At 41.3% G+C, this 17,730-nt stretch overlaps 1 protein-coding gene across 1 annotated transcript in view; it reads left to right on the top strand.

Annotated features, from left to right (window-relative positions):
* The window catches only part of NIBAN1 (niban apoptosis regulator 1), a 151,154-nt gene that overhangs the window by 107,152 nt on the left and 26,272 nt on the right, over positions 1–17,730 (top strand). Inside the window, exon 6 of the mRNA XM_042977049.1 lies at positions 14,409–14,524. Within this exon, the coding sequence (XP_042832983.1) occupies positions 14,409–14,524 (116 nt within the window). The remainder of the gene's footprint in view (positions 1–14,408; positions 14,525–17,730) is intronic.

Raw genomic sequence — 17,730 nt, forward strand, 5'->3', positions numbered from 1 at the left:
CCCCTTTCCATTACTACTCCAGAGGAGCCTTTAAAACCAGTATTGATTACTGTCTGCAGCCTAGGGACAGATTTGCTTCTGTGTGTGTGTACGTGCGTTTGTGCACACATGTGAGTGCATGCGTGCAGGCCAGAGAACGTTCAGTGGGAAGGATAAGGAACAAATAAGGACAGGAAGAGAAGTGAGCAGTTTCATTGGTCTGAGATGCCGTCCACTCTCACTTAGAGTAAGGAAAGAGGAAAGCCTGAGTTAGCTCCCCACAAGGCAACTTTGCTCTTTTTTTTTTAATGTTTTTATTTTATTTTTTGAGAGACAGAGACAGAGTGCTAGTTGGAGAGGGGCAGAGGGAGAGACACAGAATCTGAAGCAGGCTCCAGGCTCTGAGCTGTCAGCACAGAGCCCAACACGGGGCTCAAACCCATGAAATGTGAGATCATGACCTGAGCTGAAGTCAGACTCTTAACTGACTGAGACATCCAGGTGCCCCAACTTTGCTCTTTTTTTAAAAAACTAGGGTGAATCATTGCAACATTGGACTCATCTGAATTCAAATGTAAATACACAAAAAGCTTCTGTAACGTCAGTACAGAAGCAAACATGAAGTTTTAAGAATTATCATTGTCATTGCTTTCCTTAGTTAACGAAGGTAATTAAGAAGTGACCTATATTCCAACTGGTAGTTCTGATTTGGGCAAAGGATACAATGTGTTTTGTTCTTCAGCATTTTGTAAAAGAGGAGTTTCTGGTTGAGGTGGAATCTTTTAAGGGCTTTTCAGTTTAGACTCAAATACCCAAACTAGTATGGTGAGTTTTCTGGAGAACTGGAAGATTGCGTAAATCACAGTGCTTTTGTTAAATGTTTAATTAAGTGATACGAAGCAGATTTTATTTTTTCAAGGAAAAAATGGGGGGGGTATGTTATAGACCACACATATATGAGCATCAAAGTTAATGATTCTGTGTTTTATAGAAGACAAATCAGTGTCGCTGTAGTCTTATCATGGACAATAAAATGACAAATTTGAATAATTTCACTATTTCAGTCGCTTAATTAAATAGCCCATGTGGTAAGCCCAGTGGAAATAGCCACAAACTGAGCTGTTATTCAGGTTAATGGAAGGAGCAGAGGGGAGAGCAAAGAGACTCAGATCAGCACTGTCCACTAGAAATATAATGAAAGGCATGTATGTAATTTTTTTAAACTGAAGTATGACTGACACACAGTGTTGCATTAGTTTCAGGTGTACAACATAGTGATTGGACAAATCCACACATGAGGCTCTGCTCACCACAAGTATAGCTACCATCTGTCACGACGCACCACTGTTACACTATCATTGACTATGCTCCATAAGCTCTACCATTCATCCCCGTGATGTATTCATTCTACAGCTGGAAGCCTGTATCTCCCTCTCCCCTTCACCCATTTTGCCCATCCCCCCATTCCCTCCCCTCAGGCAACCATCAGTTTGTTCTCTGTATTTAAGGATCTGTGTCTGTGCTTGCTTTTTGTTTGTGTGCATGTTCACTTGTTTGATTTCTTAGATCCCCCATATGAATGAAATCATACTGTATCTGTCTTTCCCTGTCTGACTTATTTCACTTAACATAATACCCTCTATGTCCAACCATGTTGTTGCAAATGACACGATCTCATCCTTTCTTACGAGTAATATTCCTTATGAGTAACATTCCATTGTGTATCTGTACCACATCTTCTTTGTCCATTCATCTACTGGTGGACACTTGGGTTGCTTTCATCTCTTGACTATTGTAAATAATGCCTCAGTAAACACAGGGGTGCATATATCTTTCTGAATTACTGTTTTTGTTTTCTTTGGGTAAATACCCAGTATACCACATATGTTATTTAATATTTTCTAGTAGCCACATTAATTGTTTGGTGAAGCCCACAGAAAGATGCATATTTGAGAGAGAGAGGTTTAGTGGGAAGAAAAGAATAAGGTGGTCCTGCAGCTGGATCCCCAGGTTAGATCTCTGTCATGAAAAACACTACCCCATGTTGATAAACTAACTGTATTTGCAGCTTATCACAAAATTACACTATTTCACAGTGAACAAGAAGACCTGAAAGCCTTTCATTTCAAATGTGATACATTAGGCCCAGAGAAGCAAGTAACTTACCTCAACTCCCATAGACAAAGTGACACCCCGTTTTGATTCCCAGCAGATAGTTGTCCCACCATTCTGTGCTGCCTCTGTATCATTCAGCCATTTTTTCTTCGTTCGTTGGTCTGCTCAAAAGAACATTTGGTGCCAGGCACTGTGCTATGGCGTTGGGATACGGTGATGAATATGACAGTCCTTGTCCTCAAAGACATTATGGTATAGGGGGACACAAGTTTATCCAGTTGTGTCACCGATGAAACTCCAGCTTCTGATGCTTGTCACACTGTGTCAGTTGTCATGGAAAGCAGGAGACAGTAATAATACATTAAAGGACATTTGTGACAAGCCTGAAAGTGCTCCAAGATGTAAGGGTTTCCCCCTCCATTCATTGGAAAGAAAACACTGGAAGGAGGCGTGCAGACCTATTCTGAGCAAACAGCACAAAGCAATACCTTTAAGGAGAGGGAAGAAGAATGAACTCTTCAGTTCATTTACTTTACAAACACCTCAGCGTGGATCCTGAATGTCTGGACCATGGAATGTGCCATGATTTGGCAGTTGCCGGTGCTCATAAGGGTTCTCAGATTCCAAGAGGCGAACTGCCACAGGACCATTTGGACTTGGGAAAGGCAAATCTTGCTCATGGTCACGAGAGGATTGGTATTAAAAAAAAAAAGTTATTAGATCACCACAGATCTTCCTAAGGATAATAGTATAACATTTCATAAAGTTTGAGCTACAAATACAAAATCCTCCATATCTCACTTTTTATTTCTTATGCATTCCCTTTCAATCACATGGGTGAATATTTACATTGCTTAATCAGGATGTGTGTATAATTTTATAATCTTGTTTTCGCAGTGAAAATTCTCTTCAAACTACTTTTCCATGATGCAGATGAGTCATCATAATCGTTATTTTAGTGACTGCGTAATATTCCATTCAGTAATCTTATCAAGCTTTGCTTAAATTTGTTATTAGCTAAGTTATTAAGCAAGATGCTTCTTGGACTTTACTGAAAATAATTGTGAACGCTTCAGGTTTTCATGACAAAATTGCATATTTACCTATAAAGATCCCTTAGTGAGACATGTATGCTAATGCAGTTATAGGTTTTCAACCACCACAACAGCAAGATGCTTTCCAAGTATCTTTGGTTTGAAGCAATTACGCAAGACGGGTACACACTGTGGGCTCAGTTAACCTAGAAATTCAAAAGAATTCTGTTGGCAGCATTGCCCTTTCTTGTAATAGGTCAGGAATGTAGACACTATTTTTATTGGTGCCTGATTGCTAAAGTCCCCAGTTTAAAAAAAATTTCTTTTAATGTTTGTTTATTTTTGAGAGAGAGGGAGAGAGAGAGTGCAAGCAGGGGAGGAGCAGAGAGAGAGAGAGAGAGGGAGACACAGAGTCTGAAGCAGGCTCCAGGCTCCGAGCTGTCAGCACAGAGCTCCACGCGGGGCTCAAACCCATGAACCGTGAGATCATGACCTGAGCCGAAGTCAGACACTTAACCGACCGAGCCACCCAGGCTCCCCTAAAGTTCCCAGTTTTTAAAAAATGATCTGGCCCCTAAGAACCTGAGGACTAAGTTATAGATGGCCTCTCCAGACCTAAGGAGGAGGCCATTCAATTAACCAGTCTTACCTTCCTCTTTGGAGCAGGCAGTGCGTTTCCAGGAAGCTGTAGCTGCCATCCCTAGTTCTCAGGGAGGGAATGGAGCTTGGGGCAGTTCCGATTTTTTAGGTCTTTGGGGAAAGGTTACTGATAAGGAAACATATTTTATCCTAGACAAAAGTTGTTACAACTTCTGCTGTAGTTAGATGTTTTAAGTAAGGTGAGGCCCTTTTTGAGGTCTGTATAGGACTAGAACCTTATTTCCTGCTTCTTATTTTTACTTTCCTTTGATGACCCAATGAAATGAGTTATGTATTTATATGACCTTGGGTAATGACTTCAACTTCTTTGATTTTGAGTTTTCCATTTGCTACCTAGGAATGATTACATCTGGCTTACCTGTCTCATGAGATAGCTGTGAGACTCAAATGAGATGTAAACTGTAAGAACTTCTGACAAGTGCAAGCTGGATGCTATTATTAATCATTGGTAATGACGATGAGTGGAAAATCCCCAGATAGCATTGGCAGACGGTGCTATACTCTGTGGGTGTATCAGGCTAGGACATGATAAAGTGATGCCAGTTAACCCCAGTGATTTGTTCTCTAACGTAAACCTGGCCAAGTCCTTCCCCTGTCTGCCTTACTTGTAGAAAGCGTGCTCCCACCGACGTGGGTTAAGATTACACAAGGTGTTTTGAGCTCACAAGACAAAGGTCATCCATAGACGCAGTCAGGAAGAATTTCCCTAACGTTTTTGTGTGCCGCAGTGACAATTATAATAAGACCCAAGTGTAAACAATCATCTCCAGGAATAAGAGAAAGTGTCATCAAAAATGAAGGGCAAGTCTGTGGCTAGAGGAGCATCTTCCTTATTTATCTGAAAACTCAAGCTTGCTTTAAATCGTGTCCAGGCTGTGTGGTCACATTTTGCCTGCAGGGAGTAAGCCACACGACTCCCCACAAGGGCAGCGATACGCACGTGACCCGGTTTCTGTGGTCTGAGCTGAAAGATTACCCGCGCATGTGCACTGCCTCAACTGCCTGTGAACATTACATAGTGACGTCTTCCTACAATTCACGTTTTAAAGAGGAAATTAGATCATTTTCATTTAAGTTTTGGGGCATGATTATTTTTTTTTCCTTTGAGATCATTTCAGCAGGATCTCCACGAATAGTTACTAGGATATTGGGAGACCGTTCTGAACTTAACTGTCTTCAAATACGAATCTCCCCCATCTAAAGACATACATGTTTGTCCTGGGCATATGGGAAATCATTGATTGTGTTATTGTTCTCCTGGCCTGACTCTGCCCAGGTATCTAACACGGATAGGGTGACAGATCAACTCGTTCAGGCCCATGGAAAGCATGTTCAATGAACACAGCTTCAGGACACAGACCATCTTCATGGTATTTAGAGGGAAGCAAATATTCTCTCCTCCCTTATCAGGATTTTGATGACACCATCCTTACTGTTTGAAAGAGATAGGAGTGGGGTAATTTTTATTTTTTTAAGGCTTTGAAAAAACTTAAAGTAAATGGGATTGTTTATGCTAAGGAAAAGAAGGCTGCCACACAGAAGACAGTCTATATATCAACTGAGTACCAAAAAAGAGAAAATGAGATTCAACCAGGGTCACAAGTGAGGATTTATGTCTGGACAGTGATGATTGCCTTCAATGGATAGAGTTCTAGTTGTTTGAAATGATGTCTGTATGAACCTGCCCAAAGTATTTCCTTATCCACATACCTTTTGACAGAGCTTCATTGTAGTACTATTTTTATACATCACTTTAAGTACAAGCGTTCTTTTGTGTTGAGTGAGCAGTCGGCAGAGGGGACATTTCCTAACCTGATAATGAGGGAATAAGTTCATCAAGATGCTAATAAGCATTCAAAAGTTATGGTCTTCTATTGTATCTTTTTCTTCTATGCAATTTGTGTTTTCTCAAAATCTATAGTTTATAAACCACTTGCAACAGAATTTGCTGAACAGCTTTTTAAATGCAGATTCCTAGAGCAAGATCAAGAATTGCATTTTTAATGCTTATTTATTTTTGAGAGAGAGAGAGAGAGTGCAAGCCGGGGAGGGGCAGAGAGAGAGAATCCAAAGCAGGCTTCAGGCTCTGAGCTGTCAACACAGAGCCTGATGCGGGTATTGAACCCACAGACCATGAGATCATGACCCGGGCCAAAGTCAGACGCTTAACCGACTGAGCTACCCAGGCGCTCCCTCCAAGAATTGCATTTTTAACAAGCACATAGGTGATTCTGATGTTTGAGAACCACTCCCCTTATGATGGGTAGAGGAATGGTTCTCAAGGTGTGCCCCTGTACCTAAAGCATCAGCATCATCTGGGAGCTCATTAGAAAAGCAAATTCTTGGACTCCGCCCTGTACCTTACTGAATCTGAAAAGTCTGGGGGTGAGGCTCAGCAATCCGTTTTTCTGATCCTCACCAAAGTCCGAGAAGCACGGGGGTAGAGTATGTCAATTCCCTTCAGTACCTCTTTACAACAGTAAGAAAGAGACTTATTAAGAGAGAATCTGATTCATTCATGACACTTTGGTCTTATCTGGAACCGAGAAATCTTGGTTTGAGGTGCCTGGGTGGCTCAGTCGGTTTCGGCTCAGGTTGTGATCCCAGGGTCCTGGGATGGAGCCCCACGTTGGGCTTTGTGCTTAAGATTCTCTCCCTCTCCCCCTTCCCTTCCCCTCCTCCTTCTCTCCCCCTCCCTCTCCCCTCCTTCTCCCTCTTCCCTTCTTCCCCACTGCTTGTGCTGTTGAAAAGAGGGAAGGAAGGAAGGAAGGAAGGGAGGAAGGAAGGAAGGAATCTTGGTTTAGACAGAACTTTAAAAGGAGATTTAATCTTGCCCTCCAATATTTAAATTCCTTCCCTCCCTCCATCCCGTCCTCCATTCCTCCCTCCCTTCCTTCCCTCTCTCCCTCTATCTCCCTCGCTCTCTCCCTCCCCCTTTCCCCCTTTCCCCACTCCATCTCTCTTTTTCTCTCTCTTTCTTATGTGCCAGGCACTGGGCTATGGATTGAGGATACAGCGGTGAATGCAAACTACAGAGAAAGTTCCTGTCCTCTTGGAACTTACAGGCTAGGGGAAGGCATATTTCAAATGATTACACTAATAACTATGAAATTATAATTATTGTAAGTGCTATGGTGAGGAGGCACATGATGTTCTGAGAGTATATAAGACAGGGGTTTGAGCATGTCTGCATACCTTCTACAAGGCAGCTCAGCCCAGATGGAGCACTTCCTCTTGAGGGAGAATTCTGACACCCAGTTGGAGCCTGCCTCACTCTAAGATACATATAAGTGTTAGAAATCTGTTCCCTATTTCAGTGAAAATATGCCACACTGTACTTTGGACCATGCAGACCTGACTGTGTATCTGAATCTACATGGAACAAGTCCAGTGTTCTTTTACGTTGCAGATCTTCACGTAGATGATGAAGATCTCTTTCCTCGAGGTTTTTTCTTTTCAAGGCTGTGAGACTCCTCATTTATTTGGTCTCCTTCAGAAGCACTCCACTTTTTAAAAAGATGTTTGTAAAATATTCTGCTTCTCAGCATCAACTAGAAGTGTGTAATGGTAATTTCTTAGGAGCATATCTCAGATTCCATCTATGAGTGTCCTTGTCCTGATTATGCTCCACAGTCCCATGGCCCAACCTCACCTGCCCTGTGTACAACTATCACATCACTAACTTGCACTGGGCTCACAGTTAAGTGAAACCCTGGGCTTATCTAGCTTGCCTTTTTTAAGTAATTGAAAATGTTTTAAGGGCAGTGCCCTCAAGATTTTCCTCTAGGATGTCAGCCCTTTAACCAGCAGCCGTCACTGAGGTTGTTTAGTCGATTATGTGTACTGGCATTATCAACCAATCTAAATATCTTCAGTGTGTCAATCAAAAGCATATAAAGCTTTAAGAATTGCCTTGCTAGAATCTAGATGCAGGATGTCTCCAACAGCCTTCTAATCTGCCAATCTAGTATGTCGGTGTGAAGGAAATGGGCTAGTCTGTCTTCACTTGTTCTAGTAATCACCACTTCCTTTTCTCTGTTGACAAACAGTCTTTTAATATTTATTGACATATCAAGAATTCATGAGATGCACTGCTTTTAATCAAATGAGGCATGCAGCCTTTTCCTATGTGATTAAAAACTTCTATCAAAACATCTTCACTGGAACACCTTTCTGCCATCTGTTTGAGAAGCCATTTATATCCTCAGAGTGAGTTCTGTACCTTTGTATTTTCACCTAGAGCAACACCGTTATAACTCATCTTCAGGTGCCTGGATCTCCGTGAAGCACACATTTTTTTCTTGACCTATTCCTCTTCTCTTCTTGGCAGGTCTGTATCCACTAACGCAAATAAGATTTGGTCAGCAGATATATGTTTTAGTCTAGTAGTTTACAAAATATAATTCTAAGTAATCTTGGGGCTAGTGCTCATGAGTTATCATTTATAATATGGCAATAAATATTTGCTTAGGTCATGAATAAATTTTTAAAATAAAAACTCTTATTACCATTTCATTAGGATGGACCCCATTCATTTTTAATTCCACCATAGTATTTTCTTTTGTTCTGTTTTTAAGAATGTCACATTCTGTCTGGCCTTCAGTCTGCTTACTTGTTAAACGAGTGGTTGAACTAGATGATCCTATGGTATGTTCAAACTCTAGAATTAAATGGTTCTAAACCTTGATAAGGAAAGGAAATTTAATGCAATTTAAAAGTTAAACCACAATGCACACACATATACATGCATGTGCAAACATACACACATGTACATGTGCATACATATCAAACTGGTGAGACCGCATCAATGTCAATTTCCTGGTGGTGATATTGTGCTATGGTTTTGCAAGATATTCCTGTTAGGAGAAATGGGGTGAAGGGTATATTGGATATCTCTGTATTATTTCTTTTAAGAACACATGAATCTACAATTACCTCAAAATAAAAAGTTCAAAAAAATTAAACCATAGGCTGTATAACAGGACTTTGGAAGTAAGAGTAGGCCTTTCTTGACCACATATTACCTTAAACAAATTATTCAACCTTCCTGAAGTCAGTTTCTTTCTCAGCCTTAAAGTGGGAATATTAAGCGGCACCTGGGTGGCTCAGTCTGTTAAGCATCCAACTTCGGCTCAGGTCACGATCTCACGGTTCCTGAGTCTGAGCCCCACATTGGGCTCTCTGCTGTCAGCACAGAGCCTGCTTGGGATCATCTGTCTCCCTCTCTCTCTGCCCCTCCCCAACTTGCGCTCCCTCTCTCTCAAAAATAAACATTTAAAAAATTAAAAACTGGGACTATTAATCCTTACCTAATGGGATGGCTGGAAGGATTATATGAGATGGTGTGTATAAACATTGGCTTATACTTCTATTGTTAGTATTCAATAAATGTTGGTTACTTGCCACTGTACTTCTTCTCCTTTGTTCTAGAGAAGAAATTAGGGCAAACGGACTTGCTGCAGCTCTCCCAGAAAAGACGACATACGACCTGAAGCTAAAGACAATTTCGAAGTATACATTAGTGACATGAACCCCATAGCAGTGTAGTGAGTAATGCAGTTACATAACTTTTACAGATCACCAGGCAGATCAGCTAACATGGCTTGGCGCAGTGAACCGATAAAATAAAATAACAACGCAGCTTCCAAACCCAGCCTGAGTCAGGGAGTCCCAACACAGCAGCCAGAGTCAAAATCCAGAATGACTGCCTAGGCCTTAGAGCTTTGGTGTTTCAGTTGACTCAGACATGCTGTAAATCTGTGTAAGGGGTGGGGGGGAAACAAAAGCTGGCCCCCTGAATAACTCTTCCCCAAGAGGCATAGAGAAGGTTTCTTTTCCTTGCAGAATCCTTAATCATGTCTCCCAAATAGGAGTTTTCCATGCAACTGCACAGATGCGAAAAAGGGAGAGACCAAGGAGAATAGACATGTCTTGGTCCTGAGGATGTGATAGTTGAATGGATGGCCAAGATGTCTCTCCCACATATCTTCTGAAATGTTTAGAATTTCCTAGGGATCTGTCCTTGCCCCGATCTGATGAATGTTGTTATCAGTCAGTTGGATAAAAACACAGAAAGTAAGCCCACCAAAATAGTTGAATGTTACAGAGGTGAAAGGGAGTTTGGGAACAATTATAATTTTTAAATGATTTTGGCAGGCTGTGGGGCACTGAGTTGATCACAGTAAGTTGTAATTTATTAGGGGCAGTGTTAAAACCTGTACTTCAAAACCAAAAGCAGAAGTACGGGTTAGGAAAGGATTAAATTGACAGGGGTTTTATACAAAAAAAGTTGTAGGATTTTATGTGACTATAAGAAAGGTATGAGTCAATGGTGTGATGTATTTGTATTTTAGAAAGGAAGTTAGGGACCAAAAAAAAAGGAATGTAATCTTTCTACTTTACATAATTTACACAAGTTGAAAAATACTCAGTGGGTTGTATTCAGTGTGGGCCAAATTTAAGAAAGATGGTGACTAAATGGAATTGGCTACTAAGGGGAGGAAAGAAAAGGTAGGGCTGAATTTAAAGGATCCCCAAAACTATATTGTTTAAAGAACGGTTGAGGGAAAATAAGGATATTCAGCTATTCTTTTAGAGTTGCCCTACAGAAGAGGACAAGTAAACTTGTCTATTTTGCTCTGAAAATCAGAAATGGGATTAATGAGAGTTCATGGAAACAGATTTTGGCTCAATAAAAGGAAAATTTTTCAAATAATTAGAGCAGTTCCATGACTATTTCACTAAATTGTGAGTTTCCTGTCACTGGAAATATTCAAGCTGAGGCCAGATGAGTGTCTGGGATTCTGAGGGCTTCTAGCATTGAATGAGAGCTTAGGGTAGGTGACCTTTAAGACCACTTTCAGCTCCCTTAGTCTGTGATTTAAGTAAGCATGAATGCCAAGGCCGCTTATGACATGCCAGAGCTACTTTTTCAACTCTTGGCTCTGATTCTGACCAGCTGTGTGACCTTCGGCTAAGAAATTAACCATTTTTTGTTCCAATTTCCTCAGCCATAAAATGAGGGATCTGGATTTAATGATATCTAAGTTCTCCGCAACTTCATAATTACAGCATGTTGGAAAAGTAGAGTTGGCGCTGATACCTGCCATTTTTCTAAGTCAGCTTACACGGAGAAGACTTAACAAGCAAAGGCCATTGTTGATTCTGGGGACCATTGGACTAAACTCTCAGTTGCTCGTTGGCAGGAGAGTGGACGATTGTGATCCTGGGATTTGTTCTCATGAGATCTGTGGCAGGAAGTTGATCAAATAACTGATAATCCGGTTTCTCTCAAACACCTGTACATTCTGGCTGAGTTCAGCGATGCCTTTGCAAAGAACTTAGAAGAAATGAAGGTCACATTACTATTGCAATACAGTTCTGTCTCTTACAAAGCACACCTTTGTTCTTCATTTCCTTAATGATCTGGCAGTTGCTGTTGAGCTTGGCTTACAATAATAAGAACCAATATCCATAAAACAACTTGCTATGTGGCAGATACTGTCCTAAAAGTTTTGTATAAATTAATTTACCTAATCAGTTTATAACCTGAAAATCTAATGATGAATCAGTAGGTTAGATCCTTTTTTCCCCTATGGACAAGGAGTAGTTAAAATGCAGTTTAAATCTATCCTAATGGTAGAGAGTCCAGAATTCAGATCCCTGCCCTCATTCTTTCAGGCTTCATTGCTGGTGTTCAATTACTATAATTTCCTGTGTGGTTCATTTGATTACTAACCCTTTTCTTCTCTGCCTGTATGAAGGTGCTTCATCCACCACTACTGTATTCCAGCTCCCCATTTTCCTCTTGGACTTCTCTCTGACTCCCACATCATTGTCTCCACATTCCATTTCTTCAGTTATTTTTTCCAGAAGTTTTTGAAAACACAACTATAGTGGGAATGCTATAGTTTGCTTTGATAGAGTAATAGAAGGTAGGAGTAGGATTTCAAATACCTCCTTTGGTTGCTGAGGTTAGTGGGGGAAGAAATAAGTAAATTTATGCTTTTGGTAAAGACATGAATTTAAAACCTTATTCTGAGGTTCGCAGGTCTGGCAGTACTCACTCCATCCAAGTACCACATTTTCTTCCATGTCTTTGTTTCCTGAGGTTGGAAATGAAAACAGCTGTTAAAAATAAGAGCACATGAGTCAATCTTGAATCTCAGTGTAGCAATTACAGTTTCCATCTCTGTTGGTAAAGTCCCTCCCAGTGTACTGAGCTCCATATCACAGCCCCCTTGTTGTCAATTTTATACCAAGACTTTAATTTGTGTTTTCCAAGCCTCAAAGATTAAACACTAAATCATTTGCCAAACCAGAAAAAATAACCAGGAAGAAATACATCAATTTAAGAACTTGATTCTCAGACATGCTCTTTTTCTGATTTAGAGCTCGAGCAGAACTCTATGTCAATATTAGAAATGTCAGTTACTGTCCCACATTTTTGAAGGTGGAAATTCTGGGCTTTGTGGTATCCTCACTGTGGAGGATTTTGCTTGAGCTCTTTTTCATTTTTAAAAAAAAAATTTTTAAGTGTTTATTTTTAAGAGAGAGAGAGGTGGGTGGCGGTGGGAGAGGTAGAACGGGGATGGGAGGAGGGACAGCGAAAGAAGGGAGGGACAGTGGATCCAAAGTGGGCTCCATGCTGACAGTGGGGCTCAGACTCAGGAACCATGAGATCATGACCTTAGCCGAAGTTGGACACTTAACTGAGCCACCCAGGCACCCCTGCTTGAAAATCTTATCAAGGCTAGCCTTGAATTGTATTTTCCCTTTTCCAAGTTCCTGAGGCTTATGACCTCGTAAATAAATCTCAATGTAGTCATCTACAGCCTATTAATTGATTGTCACCTTCTGGAGCACACTGATCCTTTTTTAGTTCAGCCTCATCCCACTTAGCAACCATTCATTCCTTGACTGAGTAATCCCATTGTCTGAAGCTCCGAATGTCCCCAGTGAATCAGCTGCCTTGAACTGACCGATCTAATATGCCCTATAAAGGCAGATCATATGCTGTTAGCAAGAGAGCTTCATGTCCTAGAGGAGAGGCTTGGAAGCAAGAGACTTGGCCCTTTCAGTCACTTCATTTTGCCTTATTTCCCTAAGATTTGATTTATTTACTGTTCTATTCTTTATTATTAGATTATTTATAAAATTTATTCCCCTGCAAAGATTTTTATAATTCTGTTATCGTTGTATCCTCTAACAGATATTTTGTGCATTGAAAATTGCCTCAGTCTTCTGGGCTGCTATAACAAAAATACTGTAAGTCCAAGATCAAAGCACCCGCAGATCCAGTGTTTGGAGAGAGAGCCAAAAGCGGGGAAGAGCTCTCTTCTTATAAAGGCACTAATCCCATCATGATAAGGGCAGTAATCCCAACGTACCTTTGTGACCTGATTACCTCACAAAGGCTCTAGCTGCAAATATCATACTGGGGATTAGGGTTTCAACATATGACTTTTGGGGGACACAAACCATTCAGTCCCTAGCAGAATTTTTGCATTCGTGGTGTGATTTGTGGAATTCTGGGAAGGCTGTTGAGCCCCTGCTTCCTCAACTATGCTTAAAATCCTGCATTAAACATCACCTCTCAGATATAATACCTTTTAAAATCTAATCTGTTTGGAAGGGCAAAACCATAAAACTAATATGTGAAGTAGTATAGCATAGTGCTGGCATAGCATAATGTATTCTGACTGGGATCAGAATACCTGAGTTCACCCACTTGCTAGCTGTATGACCTTAAGCAATTAATTAATCTTTCTGGGCTTTTGGAGCATCTGTATAGTCGACATGATAATAGCACTCACCTCACAGGTTTTTTGGGTTTTGGTTTTTAAATTTTTTTAGTCTGTATTTATTTTTGAGAGAGAGAGAGAGAGCACAAGCAGGGGAGGGGCAGAGAGGGAGACACAGAATGCAGTCTAATGCAGACTCCAGGCTTTGAGCTGTCAGCACAGAGCCCAATGCGGGGCTCGAACTCATGGACCGCGAGATCATGACCTGAGCCGAAGTCGGGTGCTCAACCGACTGAGCCACCCAGGCGCCCTGTTACCTCACAGGTTTTTGTGAGGTTTCAGTGAAATATGTAACATGTTTAGAAGAATAGTATCTTGCTATATAAAGTGTTAGAAACTGTCATCCTTTATTTGCATAAATCAGCATATTTGACAGAAACTTGATAATAAGTCACAAAGAAATCGGAGTTTTGTTCGGGGAACTGGGAGTGGATACTGTGGATACCAGAGGCCCTGTTAAAGAATGGTCTGCCTTAGTGAGGTGCTACGGTTGGAGGCATAGAGCCACTAGGTGCCTAGGTGCCCAAGGGAAACATTTATAAGAGAGAAACAAATGGGGCTAGATCTGCTTCTAGTCCTAACCAGTATGCCCAGTAACTGATGGAATTAATCAGCTGCTATGGTGGTGAGCAAGCAAGGGGACACACATCTGCAGATGAACTTTGAATTCAGGATCTGCTTCATTTTTCTGTGTCTCGTAATTCTATCCCTCGTAATATTCAGGTAACATTAGGTCTCTGAGCCATGACACTCGAAGAACCATGGTAAACTGTAGAAGTATTTTTCTTTGCTAAGTGCCCTTGCCTCTTTCTTTTAGATTACATGAAGCAGACGACATTTGAAGCCCAAGCCTTTCTAGAAGCTGTGCAGTTCTTCCGGCAGGAGAAGGGACACTATGGCTCGTGGGAAATGATCACTGGGGATGAAGTCCAGGTAACATGGGCTCAGAATTTGGGGTTCTCTTCTCTGTCTGTGTGTAGGAGGTCAGGGTCAGGGTAAATAATCACACACAAAAAAGTGGAAGATGTGGTTCCAAAGGCCGTTTCTCTCATTGTCTAGATGCATTTGGTCCACAGAGTATTGGGCACTGTCTGCAAACACCTCCAGACCAGGAGCAAAACAGGACAGTATGAAAACAGGGCAACCACAACAAGGAGCTTCCATTATTTTCTAAAAAAAATTTGTTTTAATGTTTGTTTATTTTTGACAGAGAGAGCATGAGTGGGGGAGGAGCAGAGAGAGAGGGAGACACAGAACCCAAAGCAGGCTCCAAGGTTCCGAGCTGTCAGCACAGAGCCCGATGAGGGGCTCGAACCCATAGACCGCGAGATCATGACCTGAGCTGAAGTCGGACGCTCAACCGACTGAGCTACCCAGGCGCCCCTCCATTATTTTCTATTTTTTTCTTTACAAAGCATTATTCTTTCAAATGACCTCATGCTTCCAGACCACAATCCAACACGAGCAGTGTGGCATAGTTCAAAGTGTGTGATGGGGGCTTAGGTCAACCTACTTGGATTAAATCTTGCCAACTTATTTAACTTCTTTTAGTCTCAAGTTACTCCTCTGAAAAAAGAGAGTAATGATAATGTTTGCCCTGCAGGGTACTGAGCATTAAGTGAGACGTTGTTGGAAAACTATTTGGCACACGCACTTGTCATTTACTGAATGATTTATAAATGAAGTCAAAGAAATACATTTTAAAAGCATTAAGACAGTTTTCTATGAGTTTTACTTACCTCTTCTAGTTTTCTATCCTCTATAGTCTGATATAATTTTCCTATGACCTTGGTTAAATGCCAGTCATGGGCTAAGCATGTCCATTGGCTTGGTACCAGGGACGTTGTTACAAATCTCCAAGGAAACTGTGTCCATGAGGACACCAATCACACAGCTGATTCAGCCAGGAAGAGGAGAGTGGGAACGGCGTTATTTAATTAGAGGCACACAGGGTCCAACAATGCTGTTCTTTAATTTCCCCTCATTTCCCTGAGTGCCTCTTTTGGGGGCCAGTGACATTTGTTATTAGGAGACCGGATGAGGCCTTGCCTTCGTATAGTCATTAAACATCTGAAGCTGAAAACATTTGATCGTGATGATGGGGCTGTTCTTTATTGTTTAACCATATGACTTCTTCTTTCCCACCCACCCCTGCTTTGGTGGATTCTAAACTCATTTATTTCTTAGCTTGAGACTCATTCCAGAACTTTGGCTAACTCTTGGTTTCTGATATTTGGGGGAAGTATATCCATTCGTCAATCTGAGAGAACTAAGGACTAACCGTACTTATACCATAAAGAAAAATGAAAGCAAAAGGGGAGGCTGAAGCACTTGACGCTGATTGGCCTGCGAAATAAACCAACATATTTAGTAGATATACCAGTATTAAAATGCCTTTGTGTAATACTTTTTAATGTTCAAATCCTAATTCTGTGTGTTCATTTTATCGATCTCATGAGGTTATTAGTATTTCCAATTTCGTAAATGAGAAAACCAAGGGAGGTACATAGCAGTGAAGTGACTTGTCCAGTTTTATTCATTAAATAGCTATTGAGCCCCTCTATGCCAGGCACCATGCTGGGGCTGGTGATCCAGAGATGGGCACGACAGGATGGTCCCAGCCCTGTGCAGCTGATAGTTTCATGCTCCCATGCTAAGTGGACAGATGGCAAAGGAAATGATGGCTTCCGATTCCTGGTCCAGTGAAAGATCAGCACCAACCATGGGGCTATACCAAGTTCAACATTTACTTAACTCCTCAAGTTTAGCTATGCTATTTGCTTAATCTTTTCATTTAGAATCTCATGTCAGCTCACTTCTTTCTCGATGCCATTGAAAACAGGTACTTAATGAAACCTTTCTTTGGACTGAGTTGATTTTCTGTTTTTTTGCTTTGGGTTGATTTGTGCTAAGTGCTAGAAGGTGCAAGAGAAGCAAATGACTCATCCCTTGCCCTTGCGGTGAGGCAAGACATACCTAGAAACATCCCGAGAACGAGGCAGCCTTAGAAGTGTATGTGGGTAGACATGTGGGTCTGTACATATATGGACATCATAAAGCATTGGCAGCCAGCAGTGATAGGAAGGTGCTAATTTTGCAGTATAAAAAATACCATAAGTAAGAAAGCAGAACAACACAAAACAAAAACAGAGACGAGATCAGTAAAAGCTGGAGTTATCAAGTGACCCAATAAGAAATTTTGCTCCCCCAGGAATCTGAATATCTATGGTGAAGTTAGACTCAGACAATGTGAGCGCCGGAAAGGCATTTCAAGGATTGTTTGTCCAAAACCCTCCAGTTGAAAGAATGTTCAGAGAGGTTGGCTGAAGTCACAGTGCCAGTCTGTGACAGAAAACCCATTTCGAGCCACATCAGGCTCTCCTTCAAGAAGCTGGAGAAAGGAAATGAATTCCAAAACCTTCCTGTCTGGGGCCTAGCGGGGGTCCACCTCTCTGTAACCTCACATATGAAGCCGAAGCAACATCTGCCCTCAGACTCACAGGAAAAAGAGGTCAGGGGCCCAGAGAAGCTATGTAGTTAAAGAAAATGGCATGACGTAACTGAGTTTGAGAATATGACATCTTCTGTTTAAATTCTTTTAATGTTTATTTAGTTTTGAGAGAGAGAGAGCAGGGGAGAGGCAGAGAGAGGAGAGGGAAACATGGAATCTGAAGCAGGCTCCGGGCTCTGAGCTGTCAGCACAGAGCCCCACACGGGGCTCAAAGCCATGAACTACAAGATCATGACCTGAGCTGAAGTAGGATGCTTAACCAACTGAGCCTCCCAGGCGCCCCTGGCATCTTCTGTTTATTTTATTATTATTTTTTTAAATATGTCAAATTGGCTTCCATACTGACATCTTCTGTTTAAAGCACTGGGTTTATTTGCATTTTTTTCCTGTCTGCTAAGCACTTACTTGATCATCATTGTGTCGTCACCCCCTCTAACCTCATGGCCTGGTATTCAGATGTTCAGCATTATTACATTATTATCTTCATAGTAATGACTCACACAGCAAGTCTGGTGGGCCCTCATGGCAGTGGTGATTTTTTAGGCAACTGCCGAGGCAAAGCAAATATCTTAGGATAACTTGCCTACAGACTATTAAGGTGAAAATATTTATATACTAGTAAAAACGT

The sequence above is a fragment of the Panthera tigris genome, chromosome F3 (assembly GCF_018350195.1).
Source record: "Panthera tigris isolate Pti1 chromosome F3, P.tigris_Pti1_mat1.1, whole genome shotgun sequence".
Lineage (NCBI taxonomy): Eukaryota > Metazoa > Chordata > Mammalia > Carnivora > Felidae > Panthera > Panthera tigris.